The sequence below is a fragment of the Trachinotus anak genome, unplaced genomic scaffold (genome assembly GCF_046630095.1).
Source record: "Trachinotus anak isolate AG129_WGS33_773 ecotype Australia unplaced genomic scaffold, CSIRO_AGI_Tana_v1 ptg000008l, whole genome shotgun sequence".
Taxonomy (NCBI): Eukaryota; Metazoa; Chordata; class Actinopteri; order Carangiformes; family Carangidae; genus Trachinotus; species Trachinotus anak.
In genome coordinates this window covers 22,833,261-22,854,868 of record NW_027273859.1, presented here as the reverse complement: position 1 = coordinate 22,854,868, position 21,608 = coordinate 22,833,261, and the positions used below count along the sequence as shown (strand labels likewise).

The window sequence follows — 21,608 nt, the reverse complement described above, 5'->3', positions numbered from 1 at the left end:
AAAGCAGATTGGTTGTTACCATCACTTTATTTTGATCACTGAATAGCTACTAAACAGTTTCGCTCTCTCTGGCTGGAATTACTTCCTCTTATTTTAGTTTTTTGTATTTTGTTTTTTGTATTATAGTTTAAAAATTCGCCGATAAGTACTTCAGTAAAATAAATCTAAAGTAATATTTGTAAGTAGTGGATGAATTATAAATTTGACCCGATGATGGCGCTAAAACTCAGAATTCACAAAAGTGATTGCAGTTCATCCTAAATGGGACATGAACTGTCATCGCTTCCAGTTGTTGTTTAGATACATCACTAATAACATAAAATGTCAACCTCATGGCAGAGTGAATGTCAGGAGATCACCTAAGTCCGTAAGCGTGATGAAAGACAGACCCACGTCTCCATTCCTAGAGCTGCAGCTAAGCTTCATTTATTTCATCGCCACCTTGGGTGGGCAGAGACTTGATCATTATTTGGCACCAATAACAGATAGAAGGAAACTCCGTCCACCATGTGCGGTGAGCTAACTCAAATCTAACATACCAAGACATCAAGAAATATTCCCCCCCTCCCTCTAAGTAAGCCTGTAAGTAACTGTTGACCCGCAGTCACTGAATCCCCACATGGTTGATTCCTCTTAGATTACATAAAAGCATGTAGAATAAATAAAGCTCTCCCTTTCTCCTCAACTCCCTGTGGTGATTCTGTTTCCTTTGACCAGACTAAAATGAAGGCTTCTTTCCATTCCTTCGATGTAAAAATGACAGCGAGCAGGTGACATGCTTCATTTTTTACTTCAAGATTAGACATGTCTCTGCTACATTTCCTGCCAGAAAGACGTCTGCACAGAAGTAAAACACGTGGAAGCTCTTTATTGATGTTGTGATGAGCCTTTCAGGAGAAAGTCTCTTTGAGAACCAGTTTAGATTTAACAAGTCTCCTATGGGGGCGAGAAGGAGGGAGCGGGCCTCGGAGAGTATACTGTCACCTGAGGATAATTGGGGACATGGAAGATAGGATACAAAAGAAAGGAACAATAACTCATGTGGGAAGCGGGAAGGTTTCCAACGGCTGAATTGGAGAATAAATGAGGAGCAGGTAATGAATTCATCAGAACTTGAGGTGAGCATAGTGTGTGCTACACTACACAAACCCACCACCAACCTCAGCTCAGTGGTGAGGCAGCTGCAGAGGTGTGTAAATGAGCAGGTCCTCCTATGGTCTCTAGAGGCTAGTTTGGAAAACCCTTAAATCCTATATAATAATACAGTATGCTTCTTTGCTTTCATGCTGCGAGTTAGATGAGAAGTTTGATGCCATTCTCAAGTCTGTTCACTAAATATGTTGCTGGAGCCACTAGCCAGTTATCTTAGTTTAGCATAAAAAGAAGCAAAAAAAAAAAACAAAAACAAAGAGAAAGAAACAACAGAAAACTGCTGGCTTAGCTCCTTCCAAAGGTAACAAAATCTGACCCCCAGCACCACCAAAGCTCGCCACTTGACATAATTCTCATTTGTTCAATCTGTACAAACCTGAAATGCAAAAACAACTGTTTGCTGTTTTACAGCAACTGGACCAGTGATTTCATGGGGCCTGGTAAGAAACAGTCTGGCACATAATCCCAAATGCCAAACATCCACCAGAGGATGTAAACTGAGGATTTCCTGCATCTCCTTAATTTATATCATTACAAACATTTTAAACTTTAAGGTTCATCACTGACCTTGGAAATAACAGTTAAATAAGAGATAAAAGATTCTGAGCACAAGGTCACTTACTCATTGTCAACTGGTGGCCAACAAAGTCATTAGCCAGGGGTCAGTAGACGGCTTTTTACATTTGACACCAGGCAGTTACACTCTTCATCCATATGCAACCACCTGTCACGTACAGTTGTGTGTGTGCGTGTGTGTGTGTGTCAAGCTCAAGATCTTTGAGTTTTGTGCCATTGGTCGGATAAAACCAGAAGTTTGAAGACGTCATCTTGTACACGGGGAATTTTTTTGTTCGGTCACATTTTATAGGTTAAATGATTGACTGACTGATAGAAACAATTGAGAGATAACTCAATAATGAAAATAATCTCTCCTGGGTATGTTTGCCTTGTCTGGCAGGACAGCACACCCTGGCTGTATCATGATTTTTTCTTTAGCTCCTTTACTGGAGAAAAACAACAGCTTTAAACAGAGGCTTCAAACACGCCTTCGGAAACATATGGACTCAGATTCTTCTAGTTTGTCAGTTATCTATTTAAACTAAAACATTTTTACTTGAATTATTAAGAATAATAACAACACTTTTAAGTCACAATACGATTTACAGTTAAACTGATTGCACCGAGAGAGAATTAACCGTCAACCCCTGTAAGTACAGAGTGTCCAATGAAGCCATTAACAGAGTCATTTTCTGGTTAGTGACGTGCTCTGTTATTAGACAACAGGGATGAATCACAACAGAGAGCCTCTCCAGGTGACTGCATGGCACTTATTCACGTTCATCAGATGGCTATTATTTGTGAATTTGGTAAACACTTCAGCTTTTTCATTTGTCAACGTTCCTACATTCACCCCACGCTGCTCATTTCTGCAGCCCTCTCTTCACCAGACTGACAGGATGCCAGCAAAACATTTTCTCATGTTTGAATGACTGAAGGTAGGAATAGATGAAAAAAAAAAAGTGAGAACACTAGATTAGTGAGACTTTTTACACTGAGGAACTGGACTCTCACCAAGTCTCACTTTTGCTATTTTTATTATTTTCCTCTGTTATGTTTTTGAAGTTTGGCTGACTGGCAGGTCTGAGCGTTCACACTTATAAAGGTTACAGGGAGTTTTAACGCTGCCAAGTTTATTTCTAAAGTAGATGTCTGTCAAAATGACTGGCTTATGCACACTCACCATAACACAGAGGAAAAACACATAACAGACATTTACTCAAACACACACACACACACACACACACACACACAATCTTTTCTGTTATTCCACCAGCCTGTCAGTTCTTTATTATTCACCCTAAAGTAGACGTCCACATGCTGAGGTGTTCAGGACATCACAAGCTGCTACCTGTAGCACCAATGCTGATTTAGTAATAGCACATTATTGACTTTTTATGGTCATGGCACCTATAGGTGAAGGTAAACACTACAGACAACAAAGCAAGGAATGAGTATCAGTCAAAACGTTTAAGAAAATGAATGGACTTTTGAGTTGTTGGTAGTGTTTGTCAGAATTCAGAGGTAAAGTGTAAAAAAGCATAAATGTTAACCAACTCTTGTGTACACATTAAACTGTGCTGTGTCCACCAAGTGTGGGATAAAGGGCCTCTCTCATTGTCCTGTTGTGTAAAAGAGCAAATCATCTACTGCAGAAATGATCCAAAGACACTTGTCATGTGTGATTCATTAAACTTTCTCATAACATCAAAATAAAATTAAAAAAAAAAAAAACATTTGCAGACTCATTAAAGTTGGAAAGGGAAGAACCAAATACAGTCAACTTATTATTTACATGTGACACACCCAGAATTATATTTGCAAACTCTTGGTCTATTATAACTGCAGAAAGAAATAACTGCATAACCTGCATGCATACTACAGAATGGAAAAGTACATCTGCCATATCTCACCAGATCGCACCATGAACAGTGTCACATACACAATACTAAAGTGCAACGTGTACAGTTAACAAATTATGATCCCTGTCTCTGTAAGAGAACCTCTGCATGTTTGAGACTTTAAAGCTACCCAGAGGTGCTGTTTGTCTGTTTACATGTTGCCCACCAAAAAACATTGAGTGCATCCTTGAGGCCATAAAAAAACACCATGAATTCATTTCCAAACTCATAAACACCTGAAAAGCTGACAGTGTGACACCATTGGCAGGAAAACGTATCCCGTCATTTGCATTCTCAATACAAACAAAGCAGGGATCCAGATTGCTCCACAGCACTACTCGTGGACAAAGACTCCACATGGTACCTTAGATAGGACATTTATTCAATCTAAGCAGTGAGTATGACATTAAAGATGAACTGCAGAGTTTTCCAGTTGATCTGTTTACATTCGTACCTTGAAACATATTTAAATAATCCCAATGGAGACAAGTGACAAAGCCTTAATCACAAGCCAAACAAAAAGAATCCTTAAAAAACACAAAAAGTCCAGTAAGAAAAATGCTACTTCTGTATCAGTACAAAATGCTTTTTCTGACATTTATATCTGTGATTTCTCCACAATTCACATTCTGGTCAGGTATGTTTTTCTTTATCTTTCTAACATGAAGTGAAACTCCAGTGATTAGTGTTTTCGTTATTGTTACACCCTTGTTGCTCAGTAGTGCGACTAGTGACCAAAACAACTGCAGTTCATCTTTAACAGCATTAATTAGCCTTTAGGCTTTGTCACACAGCATGAGGACATTTTGAATAAATCATTCCAATGCACAAACGCTGTGCTGCAGCTAATCTGAGGAGAACACATTTCTCTTAGAGTTATGACAAACACGGACCATTGATATGGAACTAACAAATACAGGCTTTTGTGGTGATATGAACATTTGCTTGATCTTGACTGACCTGTTTGAAAAATAGTTTCAGACATAAGAGCTAATGTGATGAAAAAAAAAAAAACTTTCCTTTGAAGAGAGTTTGGATGGAATTAAATTAAATCAATGTTGCACAGTCGAGATGAGGGTTAGGGTTGAGCATGAAATACACAATAATTTGTTCATAACTTTTTAAGTTGGGACAAATGTTCAGTAAGTTTTATCTGGAATCTCTGGTTTGTTTAATCAAACTACATCTTGTGACATGTTAGGACCCACTAGAAGGGTTGAGTCACAGTCCAAAAACAATCATATATATAAATTCATCTATATAAATTCATCTATAATAATTATATATATATATATATATATATATATATATATATATATATATATATATATATATATATATATATATATATATATATATATATATAATAAAGCAACACACACCACATGAAAATTATATGGTGATATGAGCCAAAGCTGAGATGTTAATCCCAGGTGTGTGTGTTTGTGTGTGTATCTGCACACCTCCATGGGTTTTGAGCCTGGGAGCCACTCAGAACCAACACCACGGTTAAAGCAGGTGACACAGAGACATGTGGTTCTTCACTGCTTGATCGCAGTCAGACTGCGAGGCCACAATAAAGCGCTCAATGCCAAATTTCTCTCCTCCATTGTCGGGGGCTTCGGAGCATTAGGTTATTCACAAGTGATGCTAAAAGCATGTCGCGTTACACCCAAAGCTGAACCCAGTTCAACATCTGCTTGCACAACATGGTAGACTAAGAGCTGCAGCTGCCTGACCACTTGATTGTAAGCTAGCCTACAGAGCAGCACACCTCATGTTTTTAAAGCCCCTTGTTGGCCTGGTACCATACACTTATTATATATATATACAAATAATTTTGACATACATACATATTTTTTTTTCTTTTTATGCCCTGTACAAAGCTCAGGGTGCCTTTGTGAACCGCCCTTTGCACTGCACTTTGCATGTCTCCCTGTACCAGTAAATTTGAATGAAGTTAATTTAAAAACTAAGCTGAACTCTCGTCAGGTGGTTCCTGACCGCAGGACCTCTCTCTCCAGCTCTGTGTAGCCTCATCTCTAATAGTTTTGCAGTTCAGGAATGTTCTTGTAGAGGTCCAGTGAGTCGGGGTTGGAGAAAGCCCCTCTTTGCGCCACCTCCCGCCCAGCGATCACCTGCTTCACAGCCACCTCCACCTTCTTCCCACTGATGGTGTACTGCAGAGGGATGAAGAAAGGCGCTGTCAGTCTGGCCAGAAAATGACTTTCACAGTTGTAACCATTGTAATGGGATAATCTGACAGGTTTGTTCATATCTGATTTATATTGCTATTTCTCTTACAGGAATGTCTCTGGTCTCCAGGAGCAGCGCGGGGACGTGTCGGGCGGACAGGGCTTTTCTAATGGCGCCTTTAATCTTCGCCACCAACTCCGGAGAGAAGGGCTTACCGGGAGCCATCTTTAAGAACAAAATAACTCGCTCCTCTCCGTCGGCACTGTACTGAGGAACGCAAAGACTGTCTGACACTTCCTCAAACGCCTCCACTGCAGAGAGGAGAGGAAAAGGAGAGGGCAGAGTGGAGGACGAGGAGACGAAACAGAAATGAGGAGAGCAGATGAGAGGCAAGGAGAGAAGAGGAGGTGAGAGGTGAAGAAAGCACAATCAGAGAATAGAGAAGAGGAGAGGAAAAGATGAGTGTTGGAAGAGTTTGGCAGAGAACAGAGAAAATGTTTCACCACTTATAAGCACAGAAACACTGCATTTGTGTTGTCAATCGTGAAAAGAAGTTGTGCTTTTGTTACATTCGGTCGGCTCAACAAGTAATGACAAATTGAACAAACTTTAAAAACGGATGATGGAATGGCAAAATATTATTTTCACCCACATAAAGGAAACTATGACTCAATTTAAGCTTACACCCCCCCCCCCCCCCCCCTACTTACACCCACACCCTGCTGCATCTGCAATGTTCAAGACTCACCGATGTTGTAGATCTCTGAGCTGCCAAATCGGACTCCATTGGGGTTCAATGTGCCGTCGCTGCAGAGGAAACAAGAAGTTCAAGATTCAGAACTTGAGTGTCTGTCATTGGGAAACTGTCTTTTACAGCAAGCTGCAATCTACCAGCACACAGAGACAATTTCAGTTTCTCTAAGATGGTTATTCTTTCTTTCTTTATACATATACAACACTGAAACTATATATTTATCTATTTGTTTCCATATGCGCATATTTCTGTACTTTCAGTTTATCTCCCTTGACCCTTAACTGAACCTTCTTTTATTGTTTTCTGATATAAAGCAAGCTCATAAGACTCTTACAGAGATTACCAAGCTTTCTGAACAATATAATGTAGTGCTGTGCCAAATCTCAGACTTCCATTCTCTTCAAAAAGACTAGCATCAAATATTTAATATCTGCAATCTGCATACATATTTTTTGAACCTGTCCATTTGCATAATACTCCAAATAAATGAATCAATTAAGAGAGATAAAAGAGATAAAACTGTTTTTATTTCAACACTGAGCAGCTCCCTGTGTAGAGGAGTGAATGGCTGACCTTCTGCCCAGCATGACGATGCCCCCCGTCTTTGGGTTGATTTTACAGTAGTCGCCATGAGCCCACACACCTGGAGAGAAAGAACGCTTTCAAGTTCAACACCAAATTTTAATATTTTGCGGGGGAAAAAATACATGATAAAGACATTAAATAGTAACAATACATGCAGTGAAAAAGCTAGTCAAGAATTTAATTAAAGATAGTCATAATAATAATAACAATATCAAAGATGTTAAGACCTAAAATGTTACAGCCAGTAGTAGGAAAGTAGAGGAAACAGGAGTCCAGGGTTTAAGCAGTGTGTTTCTTCTTTCTGGTTTCTTTGTATACATGTGTACTGCATACGTTTGTACTGATATATGATGGTTGTGAACTTACCAGGATATGTAGAAAAGTATGCTTTGTGATATTTGCTCCCATTCTCATCATTCCAGAAGTGTGTTGGCTGGCAGGGGATTGGCTTGAGGCAGACAAGCTCCCCACTTTCTCCCCATACAGGCTTACCTGTCCACGCACACACACACACACACGCACACACACACGCGCACACACACACACACACACAAACAGATTTCACAGGAACAAAATAAAGTTAGAGGTTTCAGATGTACTTTGCCACAACATACACATACACCTGGATACACATCCAACACAGACACACACCTCCACAGATACTGTATAAATCAATTTCAGATAAAAAAAAAAAAAAAAAAAAATCACCTGGTAATGTATCCCACACTCAGAGAACCTGATACTCTTTTGTGTGTGGTTTCACACAGCCCTCACCTCCTCCCTCAGGATGGTGTTATAGGCTTAGAGACCAACTAAAATAATCCCAAGCTCTTCCTACAAAACTGCCTTTAAATTATCCCTCAATCCATCTCTCCTTTGAGGTGATGGAGACACGCCAGTACAGCCCGCAGCAGGGATTGGGAGCTGGGGAACAAGGGACTAAAATCAATGAGAAAAACAGAGGGCTTTGAAGACTCCCAGCGAGATAAAAATCACTCTTTTTTTTGTTTTGTTTGGACTGTTAATGAAAAAAATAGTGTTTTCCTGAAGTGTGTACCTGTATTTACTCAGGAAAAGTTCACTAATTACTCTCGCAGTTTCTCAGCCATGGCTAGCTTTAAATTCATGCCAACGCATACGGGCACATCCCCATATGGGAGCAACCAAGTATAACCACAGTCTTGTTCTGGTAGCTACCAAGCAGCTCCAGTGGCAGATGGAAAGTTTGCTCAAGGGCATCTCAGTAGTTTTTAACTGCGCTTGTGATTAATTTTCCTCATTAAGATTTTCACAGTCCCTCCCAGGACTCAAACCTGCTCCTTCCACACAAACCTCTACCTGATCCCTGGGCCTTGTTGTCAATGCAGATTACGCCGTAAACCCCCTGACAGCTACAGAGTTTGGGCAAAATAGAAAGAAGAGCCAATAATATTCAATCTTCACACTCACACACACACACACACACACACACACACACACACTCTTACCATCGAGGCCCCAGGCTTCCACAGCCATGCCGAGGTTTCTTGTTTGGATCTCGCCCCGATACACTGGAACTGTTGGGTTCTGGCCCATGAAACAGGACACTATGTCAGTGCCACCTGGGAGGAGAGGTGAGAGGAAAAAAAAAACAGGCACACAGGGGGAGAGATTTAGTTGGTTGATGGACCAAAATGAAACATTTTCACATTTATGGTGTTGAGTTTTCATTGTTAAAACTTCAATTGAACCATGTCTGTCCTCAAATGTTTAGAAACCAATACATTTTCTGCTGGACAATGAATCAAATAAAGACATGTCATGTGAAACGGGTAGCTTGCAGTGATAAACCCTCAGAGAATTAGCCCCCAAGTCTGCAGCTCTACAAGACCTTTTAGCTTCCATTAGCTTTTATATTTTTCAGAAGTTAATGAAGACTGAAACAGGGCTAAAACAAATTGTTGGCAACTGTCTAACAACTGACTGAACAAATAATCAACTAATTGTTTGAGCCAATCAAATTAACTGCAGTTTTAAATTTGTTACAACTTGTCTTCAGCTGAGTTCAACAGAGATCCACACACACACGCCCTACTTTGTTAGGTTCAAGTTGCAGGACCTGGAATGTACTGCACAGGAGCACACCTGTGTCAGGTAACTAAGCAAAACATCAGTGACCACTGACCGAGAGTCATTACTAAACTTAGTGTTGGTATTTTGGCAACACAAACTGGCAGTGTTAGCGCCCCGCTCCACCTCCATTGACCTATATAGGAGTTCTACTCTGTTGCAGCACATTTCCTAAAACTGTCATGATCACACACACACAGACACACACACACACACACACAGACACACACACACACACACACACACACACACACACACACACACACACACACACACACACACACACACACACTTCCTCTGCCTCAATATCCATTTGTCTCTTTCTACCTTCCAATCATTTACTATTTCTGACACGTTCTATTCATCTCCCCTCCCATTGTTCCGTCTCTACCTCCCTGTTTCATCCCCTCTCTGTATCACAGACTCCATCCATCCATCTTGTTCGCTTCCTCTCAACTGCTCTCTGCCCTTCTACCGCTCCTTCCCTCTCTCTTGCTCATCTTTCTGTTCTTTACACTCATTCTCTCCGTTCCTCTTTCTGCCAGGTTCCTTATTGAGCTTTAATTGGCTCCCAGGAGGAAGTGGAAACTTTCTCTTCTGATTAAACACACACACCTATAGTGGGAAGCCACATAACTATTTTATTATTACACTCACTTTAATAGGTGTGTACACACAGACACACACACACACACACACAGATATATATAAGTATATTTTAAGCCAAAAGTCACTGTTGCTTTCTTAGGATGCCTTCCATCAGCAGCTATTTAGTGTACGTGTGTGTGTGTGTGTGTGTGTGTGTGTGTGTGTGTGTGTGTGTGTGTGTGTGTGTGTGTGTGTGTGTGTGTGTATACAGGAGCGTAACTTGTCACACTGATCTTATGTTTCTAACAGCACTGACAGTTCTGAACAGTGAAGAAAAAAGATTTTTGAACTCCCCAGTTAGTGTGTATGTATTTGTGTGCGCGCGTGTGCTTGCGTTTGTGTAGGTGTGAGCGCTTTGAACATCATCTGCCGCAGTCTGGGGTCAGACGAAGCCACCAACTGAGACAAAAAGGCAACCAGCTAACCTACGCACGCAATCCGCGTATTCAAGAACGAATTATAAAAAGAACGGAAGTCACAAGACGACTTCACAAACCCGACTTCGGTGCTTATGCAAACATTCACACGAAAACACACACAAAACTTAAACCACACAGTGTAATGGAAAATAAAAAGAGAAGAGAAGAGAAGAGAAGAGAAGAGAAGAGACATATGGGGAGTCAGATGGAGGTATATTAGGATGGAGGGAATCCAGCAGTGCAAGTGTTAAAATCCCCCAATGAGGAGTGATGGGGGTAAGAAATCCCTGCTGACGGAATAACACACACACACACACACACACACACACACACACACACACACACACACGCGCATACAAACACATTTTCTGAAATAAAAACATATATTTAAAAAATATAAATAAAATAAAAATCAAATAAAAATATTCACATTAACTCCAGCACATGTTTGCAGACACATTTACACAGAGACACACAACCAGTCGCACAGGGTGAAATCAGCAAAGGGTCCCATCACATATGTCACTGTGACCACCAGTCACTCACATATGCTGTGATAAATCCTGAGGACACGCACACACATGAACAGAGCGGTGACCTCGGGGGTCAAGGTTAGGTCCGTTGGCAGCCAACGGGGCTGCAACCCGCTGTTGCCCTTGGCGACAAGGAGGAAACTGACCGGAGCAGGACATGCTGTTCTGAAGAACACACACACAAACACACGCGGACATGTACATGAGGCTCACACTGCCTGATTGCCACACTCACACACATTCGCACAGAGCTAGTCCTTTGATTTAAAAAATTTTTTTTTTTTTTAATTAAAGGATAATTCCACATTAATTATGACCTCAGTTTTACTTTAAAGGTTTTGTCCACCATCCCAATCGATGGCAATGCTGCTGCAAAGTACAGTTTGTGTAGTAACCTTGCTATTCACCTTTATTTTCTCTTCCAAATAAGTGAAACAAACTCAAGTGTTTTGTTGTTTTGTTTAAAATCTAGATGACTCTCTCGTTGTGTTTCAACTTGGGCTGTGTCCAAAAATCACGTTTTGCTCTATATTTACAGTACATGTTGCTGTTTCATACAACACAACTTTTAAGGTATAAGTGACATTTCTACAATACACTTTTTTAATATCAGGCAATTTTAATTATATATTTCAACCAGATGAAAGAGTTTAGTTATCAGACGTCTGGATCTCAAGTTATGCTGGACAGCACTGAACATGAAACTGCTTTATTTAGTGTTTTTGCTGGATTTAGCCTGCGTTCCTTTGAAACGCAAACGATCGCCGTCCAGAGGACTGTTGTAGCCCTGTATCAGAAATTATCTCCGTCCATAACATACATGAAAACGCACACATAAATGATCATTCATGTAGACTGGGCATTTAACTTAAGAATTTAACTGCACAACAGCGGCTAGACAAGACAACAAGGTCAGTAACACTTTTATTTTGTTATTCATGTCGCCTTCACCACTGGTAGTCGAGGCTCTATGTCATCATTTCCAATGGTCTCCATATTTGTCCCCATCCACACTACAACGCATAAGTTTTCAAACTAAAACAGGGTCAGAAGCGTTTTTAAAATTCTCTGTTTTTGAAAACTCCAGAGTAGTGTGGACGCAGGCGCAAAAAAGCAAAAGAGATGCATTTTAAATCTTAAACAGTGCAGTGTGCACGTACCCTTAATCACCAGGTCCATTTGTTTTAGAGAGGAGACCTTCAGCTCCTGGTAACAACCGAATGATTGACACTGAGAGAATCCTAATGACAGCAGCCATGAGTACTCAGTGGTCATTACTACATTATTACATGAGTACTCAGCACTCACGGGTCAGACCACGCCCCTCTTCAAACTTGGCGTTCATTTTAATCTCAGCTACACAAACTTCTCTTTCTTGCACAGTTGTGCAGCGACAAAATCTGTCCGCAGACAGACATATAAACACCTGCCAAATTAGTCACACCGCCTCAGTGGTGGTTCAAGCCACAGTAGGTGTCTCCAGGACCACATTGTGTCATGATGACAGTCACACACACACACACACACACACACACACACACACACACACACACACAGACTCGTGAGGTGAAAACAATACCAGACTGTATAATAACACAAGACAATCTGCTCAGCTGTCCCTCTCTTTTTCTCTTCATCTCTTGCCAGACTTCTGCCTTGTGGCTGACATTTCACTTGATGCTTGTGTCCTCTCTGTCTACATGCGTGTCACTGTGAGCATTTGTGTCTTTGCATGTGTGCAAAGTGTGCGTTCGAAGCTAAACGCTGTACCCGTTACAGCTGTCATTGGCAGTGTTTGTTTTGGTGCTGTCAGTGAGCGCAAGAGTGACGTTCCAAGCTGCTATTCAATATGTATGTTTGTGTGTGTGTGTGTGTGTGTGTGCGTGCGTGCGTGTGTGTGTGTGTGAGTCTGCCTGCAGTACGTCAGTCACCCAGGCTGAGCTAAATGTTAAACGTTTCAGGACTCACACAGAGACAGATAGCTTTCTATTGTCCTGTCAACATGACAATGGGCTGAGAGGGCCGCTGTGTTTGTGTGTGTGAGTGTGTGTGGGTTAGTGTTGGCCTTGTGGGTGGTGAGGAAAATGTACAGTTCTATACAATTTATTTTCATTTATTGTCTTTGTATGTGTCAGTCCTTTTGTGTTTGCTTCGCAGACGCAGGGTTGCTTTATTTTGCTTCTTTGTGTGTAACTGCCTGTGTTGATGTAGCAGACGCAAACAATGTTCGGAAAAATTGCTGCTAATTTACCCCTCAGATGAAACTAAGGTATTAGAAAAATGACTGAATGTGTCCCAACAGGGTCTGGATCAGTGACTCACCTGAGATGGAGCCCAGCAGCACGTTGCTCTTGACGCAGCGGTAGACGTAGTCGTAGCTCTGAGGTTTGAGAGGGGAGCCAGTCGACAGGATGGTGTGGAGAGACTGGAGGTTGTGTGTCTCCGCTGGGGGAGAAAGAGCCAAAGAAAAGATAAATACAAGTCGCTGGCATGTGTACTGTGCAGTATATCTCTGATTCAAGTTTTAGCAAGTGGCTGTTGATCTGAGTGTTTGATCAGATTCTAAATCTTGTTTATGTTATTGTTGAGTAGGTGTTTTGTGCTCTAAAATGAGGAGATCAGGAAGCTTAACTCCCTTTAGACTGTATGCTTGTGTTAAGACAACAGTAAACACACATTCATTGGGACATTTGCATATTTTATCAGATAAAAAGGTTTTGTAGCGCTAAAGTATTGTTTCAGTTTGGTGAAACTCAGGCATTGAAGCGGCTACAGATTAGAAAACTGTAAAACCTAACCCAGTCACAGTGAGCAATCATTCTGACACTAACACACACACACACACACACACACACACACACACACACACACACAAGGGTTCAGGGTGAGCAAGCACCTGTGAACAGCTGTGGCTCCATGGCTCCCTACATGTTGTGTTAATGCAGTATGCCACCCTGATGTGACAGCACACAAGCTTCTCTGTCGCACACACGCCCAAACCACCAAGCCAATAACACCCTGCAAACTAATAAGCTTCCAGCAACCGACCCTCACCCCAGAAACACACACAGAAACACACACAGACACACACACACACACACACACAGTGGGAACTCTTGCTACCCCCCCCGCCATGCCTCCAGGTGTCCGGTCCAAATGTCAGCCGAGGGAAAAGGGCCTCTCCGCTGGGGCAGCCGGTGAAGAAGCTCCCCCTACCCTCCCCTGCCCACTGGAGGCATCCTTGCACGCGCGCGCACACACACACACACAACAGACAGATCTCCCTCTGCCATGCTCTTTCTCTAATAAGCATCCAATCGCACACACTCGGTGCCAACTGGATCAAGTAGTTGGCTGACTGATGGGGGAGGGGCAGAGAGACACAGAGATGGGGAAAGAGCAAAGGTTTTTTTTGTATATTTATTTTTCATGCTTTTCCTGTTTAGCCACAGAACTGGGAATATGTTAGCTAATTTACAAGTTGCAGACAGATACGTACACAAAGCGGGCCCCATGAATAAAGATTTGTGATGATTATAACAGCGCACTGGGAACTGAGAGACACAACAACTGTTTATGCAATAAATACTGGTTATAAGTGCTAATTTAACATGAGGAGAGGAGAGGAGAGGAGAGGAGAGGAGAGGAGAGGAGAGGAGAGGAGAGGAGAGAAGAGAGGATAGGAAAGGAGAGGAGAGGAGAGGAGAGGAGAGGAGAGGAGAGGAGAGGAGAGGAGAGGAGAGAAGGAGGAGAGGAGAGGAGAGGAGAGGAAAGGAGAGGAGAGGAGAGGAGAGGAGAGGAGAAATGGGAAAGAGTGAGAATGAAGAAAGTAAGAAGAGGTCGGAAACAGCTAAGCCCTTTGCATTAGTTGTAACTGGTAAATTACATGTCGATGAGGAGAGCAGGAAGACAGTTTCAGAGTTTAGATGAGGGGATGATGAGGGCAACACAAACAAAACACGAGAAACAAGCAAAAGCTTTGAAATATACTTATGTAAACCAAATTCCAGCTTGTGTAACTAATCTAACTGGTATTTCCTTGTCGTTTCCCCATCAAAAGAAGAGCACTGCCATTCGTCAGAACCAGGTCTGAAAGCTGAAGCACCATCAAAACCAGCCCTGCTTGATGGATTGATTTTACACCAAATTAAGGAGACTAACAATTTGAGAACCTGTCAAGTGCTTTGTTCTATCACAATACAGTATGTACGTTTACAAATGGAAAGCAGCAACTATTTTAGCACGCACTTCTACACCGGCACTTTTGTCACATAAATAGCAAAGGGAGAACTGCGTGTTCGAAGGTTAGCAGGGAGGCTAATAAGCACTGGCACAACTCTGATTATGTGCAGAGACCTGGATCTCTCTCTGGAGAGCTGTGACACTAAAAGCAATTAGATGGGCCTATCCATGACTCACATGAATTATCCTAACAGCACTTTCATCCCTTCGATTCAGTGTCAAACACCAGAACACAGGGCAAACTGTTGATTCACACGGTAAATGGCATAAAGGACATTTAGAGTCAAACAGCATCACTATTATAATCATTATCGTGTCCATCTGCTCTTATTGTTCCAGGTTCCGTTCTCACAGAGTAGATATGTGTGTGCGTGTGTGTGTGTGCGTGAATGCCTGCGTGTGTTGGCAAATTAATTTCTCTCTCTGTTTTCTGCTTGTTATTTGTGTGCGTCCATGTGTGTCTCTGGATGTATGCGTGCACGCTCGTGTAGGTGTGTACCCGACTGTGCCTGTGCGACCACAACTCACCAGGTTTCAGGTTCCTCTCCTGCAGCACAGACAGCCACTTGGCCCCCGTACCAAAGATAGTGATTCTGAAGAGGAGCAAAAGATAGAGAGTGACAAGAAGAAAAGGGCGGAAATTAATTATTTATTTATAAAGGATCGGTGAAGCGTTCGTTTCCAACATTAAAACAAACATTATTAAATCTATCAGAAGCGGACGGTGTCGTCCATTATTTTGGGGAAAAACTGGATTTGCGTCAGTGTTGCCCACAGTAACAGCCACTGCAGAAGTCCTCCTACATACATGTCCTGTATTCTGCACTGTGACAGCAGAAACTTTAAACAACAGAACCAAATTAGCAAACATTATGAATCATCCTCTGGGGTGGTCTGAAAAACTGTTGCCAAATTTCATGGCAATCTGGCCTGTCATTTTCGAGATGTCTTGCTGAAGACCAAAGTGTTGTGTGGACAGATTGGTGGATGGACAGACGAAAGGCTGACATCAAGATCCTTTATCATCATTTGCCTCAATCAAAATTAAACAAGCAGAACAACTCTTCTCCAACATGCGACGCTTTATTCCCCAGATGGTTTAGGCTATCTCATCTACATAAGGATGGGGATGAACATTTGGGCTATATCTTGAATCTTTGACACATGAACACAACAAATTGCCTCTTCTGTCTGCCAAAAACAAAGCTGGCACATACAATGAAAGCATTTCAAGGTCACAAGAAAGCCACACCTTTGTCACGGCTGCACAGTGTGGGACAGTATAATGTCATCAGGGTGAACTCAGCTCACACACAGTTTTGCACAAGTAAACTGACTTCTGCACCATGCCCTGGGAGGTGACGTCACTTTTTTCTTACACTGAGACTGTACAATACACTTCACTGAGATTTTAAGTAGCTGTGGCTATAAGCTCAGGCTCCTGTGATACGCCATCAGGTTTTAGAGCTACTGTACCAAGCTGACTTTGAAATTTGTGGAGTTTTTTGCACATAAGTTATTTTTATATTTTATGTATTTTCATATTTATTTTCACTAGCAATTAAAATGTGAAATTGACATATATACAGTGTATATAGTGGGGAAATAATTGGGAATTGGCTGAAATGGAAGCAAAAAGAAAACTAAACTGGAGCAGCCTAGAAATGACGTAGATCAGAGAAATCATGTACTAACAAGTATTTAAACAAGTTAAAACTACCCGAGTCTACTGAATTACAAATATTGCTTTACATAACATAATATTTATAATGGAAAATTATATTTTGTACAGTCACTCCAAAACATGTCTCAGAGGGTGTGTGCTCATCTCTGTCACTGCAATGCAGTCATCAGGATCTCATTTTTGCCGACTTAAGAGAGCTGTCTGGAGTTCTTTATGTTCTAAACATTAAGAGCTTTTTTAATTTTAATTTTGGTTCACTATCTTTTATTAAGTTTGGTTCATAGTTAAGCTGTCGTACTGCTTCGTAGTGCTGCGACTGCATGCGGTTTTGATGCACTATATGCTGCTTGGTTTTTTAACGATGTGTTCCATTATCATAGGCTTTTAAGCTATTTAATTATTTATTATAGGCTCTACCTTTAAATGTTATTTATTTTGTAAGCTGCTGGATTTTAACATGTCTGAATGACAATAAAACTGAAACTGAAACTTAAACTGGTTGTAAAAGCGAATAATTTGGCTGTGGAAAACAAATCCCCCTTAATAAACACACATTAGCATTAGATCATCGTTAAGTCAATAATACAAAAAGGTTGTTGACATTTGGAGGAGGTTGGGCCTTCATTGGTAGAGTAAGAGTGAGGGCTGAGAAGTTAGTGTTATAAAGGCCTTACACCCCTGCATGAATATGATTGGACATTCTTTTATTCAGCTGGTATCAAAGCAGCTGATGAATGAGGCACTGATGGTGAAGCATGAATGAAGGAGGTGACGCAAGCGTGACTTCAGCGCTCAGTCTGAACGGCTCCATTTGCTGCTCAGAATCGATGCACGACAAGACATCATTTGAATGTCTCTGAGCACAATGTTAAAAAATAAAAAGGAGGACAACAGTTACTGAACAGCCTTTGCCCTTAATCCCATCAGCTCCAGTGGAGCTGCTCAGTATCCTGCTTGTACAAGGAAGTTCCCAGGAGAGGAGAGCGTGTCACTGTGCAAATGTAAAGCAATCTGATGCTGAAACCAAGCCTGTGTGCTCTGTCAGCCCTTCATGGATAGATAAGAAAAAACTAAGAAAAATAACTGATTGGACATTGACTCTCAATTGAACAAACAAAAAAAAAGAGTCAAACACAATAATGGTCAGTCTAGCTTGAGAGGACAAAATGTCTCCTTTGTAAATCCTCCACAAGGAAATAGTTCAAAGGAGAACAAGGAGGCAACATGCGCACAAAAACCCTGAGATGAAATGATTCTGAAGGTGCCTTCTTCTGTGAATGGAAGTATCCCTGACAGCTGACAACAGTTGGACAACATGTGGAAGGCAAGAAGTGACAAAACGTCACTTCTGTGTTCCCCTGCAGTTTTAATTTTAAAACAAAGGGCCTTTTAAAGTCTGCCTCTGTGAATGGCTGTTTTTGTCTCAGTCTGTTTCTTCCCATCTTTTCGAGTTATTTTTGCTGACATTAAATCAATCAAATTGCCTCCTATCACCGTGGTAACTGTGTCTGTCAATCAAAAATAAAAAAAAGAATCCGTCTCTGGGATACAAAACAACTGTCTGATGCTTGACTGGTCAGTAACCAGGAATTGGCTTGCAGTGAAAGATGTGGTTTGCTCTCTGACGGTCGAATCGATCAGTGGTAATGCAGGTTGACTAAGGGGGGGGATTGGGTGAAAGGGCAAAGGTCCCCAGAAGTAATATCTCACAGGGAATGAATTGAACGATGCATGCACCTCTTGTCCACGCTGCCTCTGCATGCCTCACACTTCCCCGTTCCTCCTGCTGAAGAGTCTTATCTTAAAATCAAATGTCAGAGGATAAGTCATTTTAAATGAAAATCTTGATTCACTGAGAAACTCTTCATGGACGCAGGATTAACCAGACTTAAATGTCTGTTTTTAGTTCATCCAGCAAATAAAATATGCAACAAATCAATGTATTTTATCACATTGATGCAAAAATCCTAGAAATACAATTTGTATTATTAAACTGTCCTGCACAGTGACTTGCAACAGTGCCCACAATTGGTCCAATACACACTTATACACAACACTATAATCCATATGGCAAAATCTTGAGATATTGTTTATCATCACATTGCTGCACTTTTTTATCTATGAGGGTTTAAACAGTTTGGAGAGAATATTAGACCACGACATAGAGTAATGCTGCTTTACTTCTCTTTTATTTTGTTGATTTTAAATCTGATTTAGTTTAAGAAATATCTTTTATATGGCATTCATACAACATTATAGTTTTACTTCAACAGAAAACGTGCTGAAAAAATGATTTCATACAAAACAAAATAATAATAAAATAAATAATAACTAAATACTCCCAAAGTATGTAAAGTAAATTAACAAAAAGAAAAAAAAAAAGAAAAAAGAAAACAAATGAATACTTGAGTAAATAAAATGACTATTTTGATTTCTAATTTACTAAAGTTGTATTTTGTATTTCTAGAGTCTTATTTACTGTTTTGGAGCAACTTTATTTTCATAGGTAAATACCACAAAAATAAATTAGGTCATACAGAGAAATGAGGTCATACAGTGTATACACACCTTTATGTAGGTAATAAGGGGGTGTGCATATTGTGTATGGTCGGGTAGATGATCATTTTCTGTTCTCTTCATTTGGTTACAGCCACCTGATACTGCAGATGACACTCATGAACTCAAACACAAAGACCCAATTTGTCATCTGCACTCTCACACAGTCACTCTCCATCCAGTCTATCCATCATCTCTGACCCCCTATCCGCATCTGGATTCGTTCGCTGCTGGCTACCATGGAAACGGTCACTCTACTCTGATTGGAGGCAAATGGCCAGGTGTGGCTGCTAATTGGGTGTTTAGGATGGAAGGTGGAGGCGAAGCTGTGTTTCTCCGTTTGTATGACTGTGTGCGTGCATGTGCAGTTGAGCCTGTGCATCTGTTTCAAGGGAGAAATGTTACTGGAAGCTACCAAGTCAATAAGAGACACTGGAAGCCAATCAGGTAGAAGAGGGGCCCAGAGCAGTTATTCCGTTAATGTGTCTCTGTGCACGTTGTGATGCTTTATCAACCACTCCCGCTCTTGTCCTCCACCCCAGGAAGAATTGTAATTGCTCTCTTCTCAGGTGTCAGAGGCTACAAGGAACAGTTTGAAGCTAATGTTTGATGGCGTAATTGTTTATATAAAGCACTACATCATTTATGAAAATCAACACATGTGTAATCTATCAGGGGGGGCTCGGTGCAATTGCCCGTCTACAAACCTCCATCTAGTGCAAGCTTTATTTTTAGTACAATTGTTTCTAACCCTAACCCTGTTGCCCCCCCCCCCCCCCCCCCCCCCCCCCCCCCCCCCACTGACATGCTTTAATTATCTCCCATGTGTTACTCAAATGACAGACATATTAAAAGTGATTTTTCCATCACTATTCACTTTCTCTTTCTTTCTTTCTGTCACATAGTTTTGTGAAGCTCCTATTATTATTATTTTTTTTTATCTTCCTTTTGTGCTACAATCTAACCCGTTGGCAGACATTTACAAAGACAGCAGAGGCCATTGACTCAAAATTAATGTGGTAATGTTCTTTTTCTTTTCTCACAGTAAATTGATGTGCTGCGTTCAGCACTTTAAACAATGTTGTACAGTTCATGAACAAAGAACCTTAGTAAAGGGTTTGATGGAGAGATGATGCTCCAGTTTGTAACATTAAGACACAGCTTGAAAATGAGGATATTTTCAACTGTTATGCCCACGTGTCTAAAACTGTAACTGAGCTGGCAGGATGCAATCTGCTAAGCTGTATCTGTAGTTATCTCCTCCAAAGAGCATCACTGAGAATTTTTCGCTTGGTTGGCATTAGCAAAAGACGAGATTTCCATACAGTAGCTGGTACAAGAGCATAGGAGCAATCTTTTCTGTCCTATCAGCGCAGCGCATAATGGGCAAAAGATGGAACAGATGACAAGAAGATCCTCAGAGAAAAGAGAGGAGCCTCTAAAGTCCCACACATACATAGCACCTGTCACAAGTATAAATGCTGTAACCTTTTTCTTGCTTCACCCAGGGATACTGTGGATTTAGTTTCCACTAGAGTCTCCTTCGATGGCACAGGTAGAGAAAGTTGTCAGAGCATTCAGGAATATTAGGGGACGACATATGAAGATCACAGTCTCTGTACAGAGTATATTTACTGATACTGACTGTATTACTTTACTGTATTAACATTTTGGTACTGACTTTCTTCCTAGAAAGGTTTAGGCTCTGTTTCACTCAATTAGAAGATAAAAAAGGTACTTTCTATTCAAAGGTGTTTGATTGTTCTTGTTTGTGGAAATAAAAACCGAGTTCAGGTCCGTGCACAGGTGTGGTGTTGCACGATTCTGCACAAGACTCTGCGACAGATCTTGAAATTCAAATACACACATCTGCTGTGGGTTATTTCATCTACTAACTGCTACATTTTTGCTGCATGTGAAGAACAATAGATAGTCTAACTCAAGCAGATTCTCAATATGTTATGCAGCACAGAAACACAAATCTTCAGACACTGTACCCATGCCTCAGTCCCCCTTCACCTTTTTCCTTTTCTTAAAAGCAGCAAATCTGCAATAATGCATTACAGCAAGTAAAAAAGGTTTTTGGTGCAAATTTTACCAGTCCTTTCCCATTATGAAAATGCCATTTGAAAATGCCATCTTTCGAAAATAAAATATCTTTAAAAGATCGTGTTGATGTCACTTGTTCAGCGAGATGTGGTAGTATTAAACGACCAACAAAGTGTCAGGCAACAGGCCCTCGATAGCTCTGATGGATTTAGCCCCATTTAA

The 21,608-nt window shown here is 41.0% G+C and overlaps 1 protein-coding gene across 1 annotated transcript in view; it reads right to left on the bottom strand.

Annotated features, from left to right (window-relative positions):
* Positions 1–5,467: 5,467 nt before the first annotated feature.
* aacs (acetoacetyl-CoA synthetase) overlaps positions 5,468–21,608 on the bottom strand; it is a 35,752-nt gene continuing 19,611 nt past the window's right edge. The window contains exons 11-18 of the mRNA XM_071483628.1: positions 15,626–15,690; positions 13,178–13,300; positions 8,634–8,747; positions 7,513–7,638; positions 7,135–7,204; positions 6,556–6,614; positions 5,916–6,118; positions 5,468–5,791 (exon numbers count right to left, since the gene is read on the bottom strand). Of these exons, the coding sequence (XP_071339729.1) occupies positions 5,654–5,791; positions 5,916–6,118; positions 6,556–6,614; positions 7,135–7,204; positions 7,513–7,638; positions 8,634–8,747; positions 13,178–13,300; positions 15,626–15,690 (898 nt within the window). The 3' untranslated portion in view covers positions 5,468–5,653. The remainder of the gene's footprint in view (positions 5,792–5,915; positions 6,119–6,555; positions 6,615–7,134; positions 7,205–7,512; positions 7,639–8,633; positions 8,748–13,177; positions 13,301–15,625; positions 15,691–21,608) is intronic.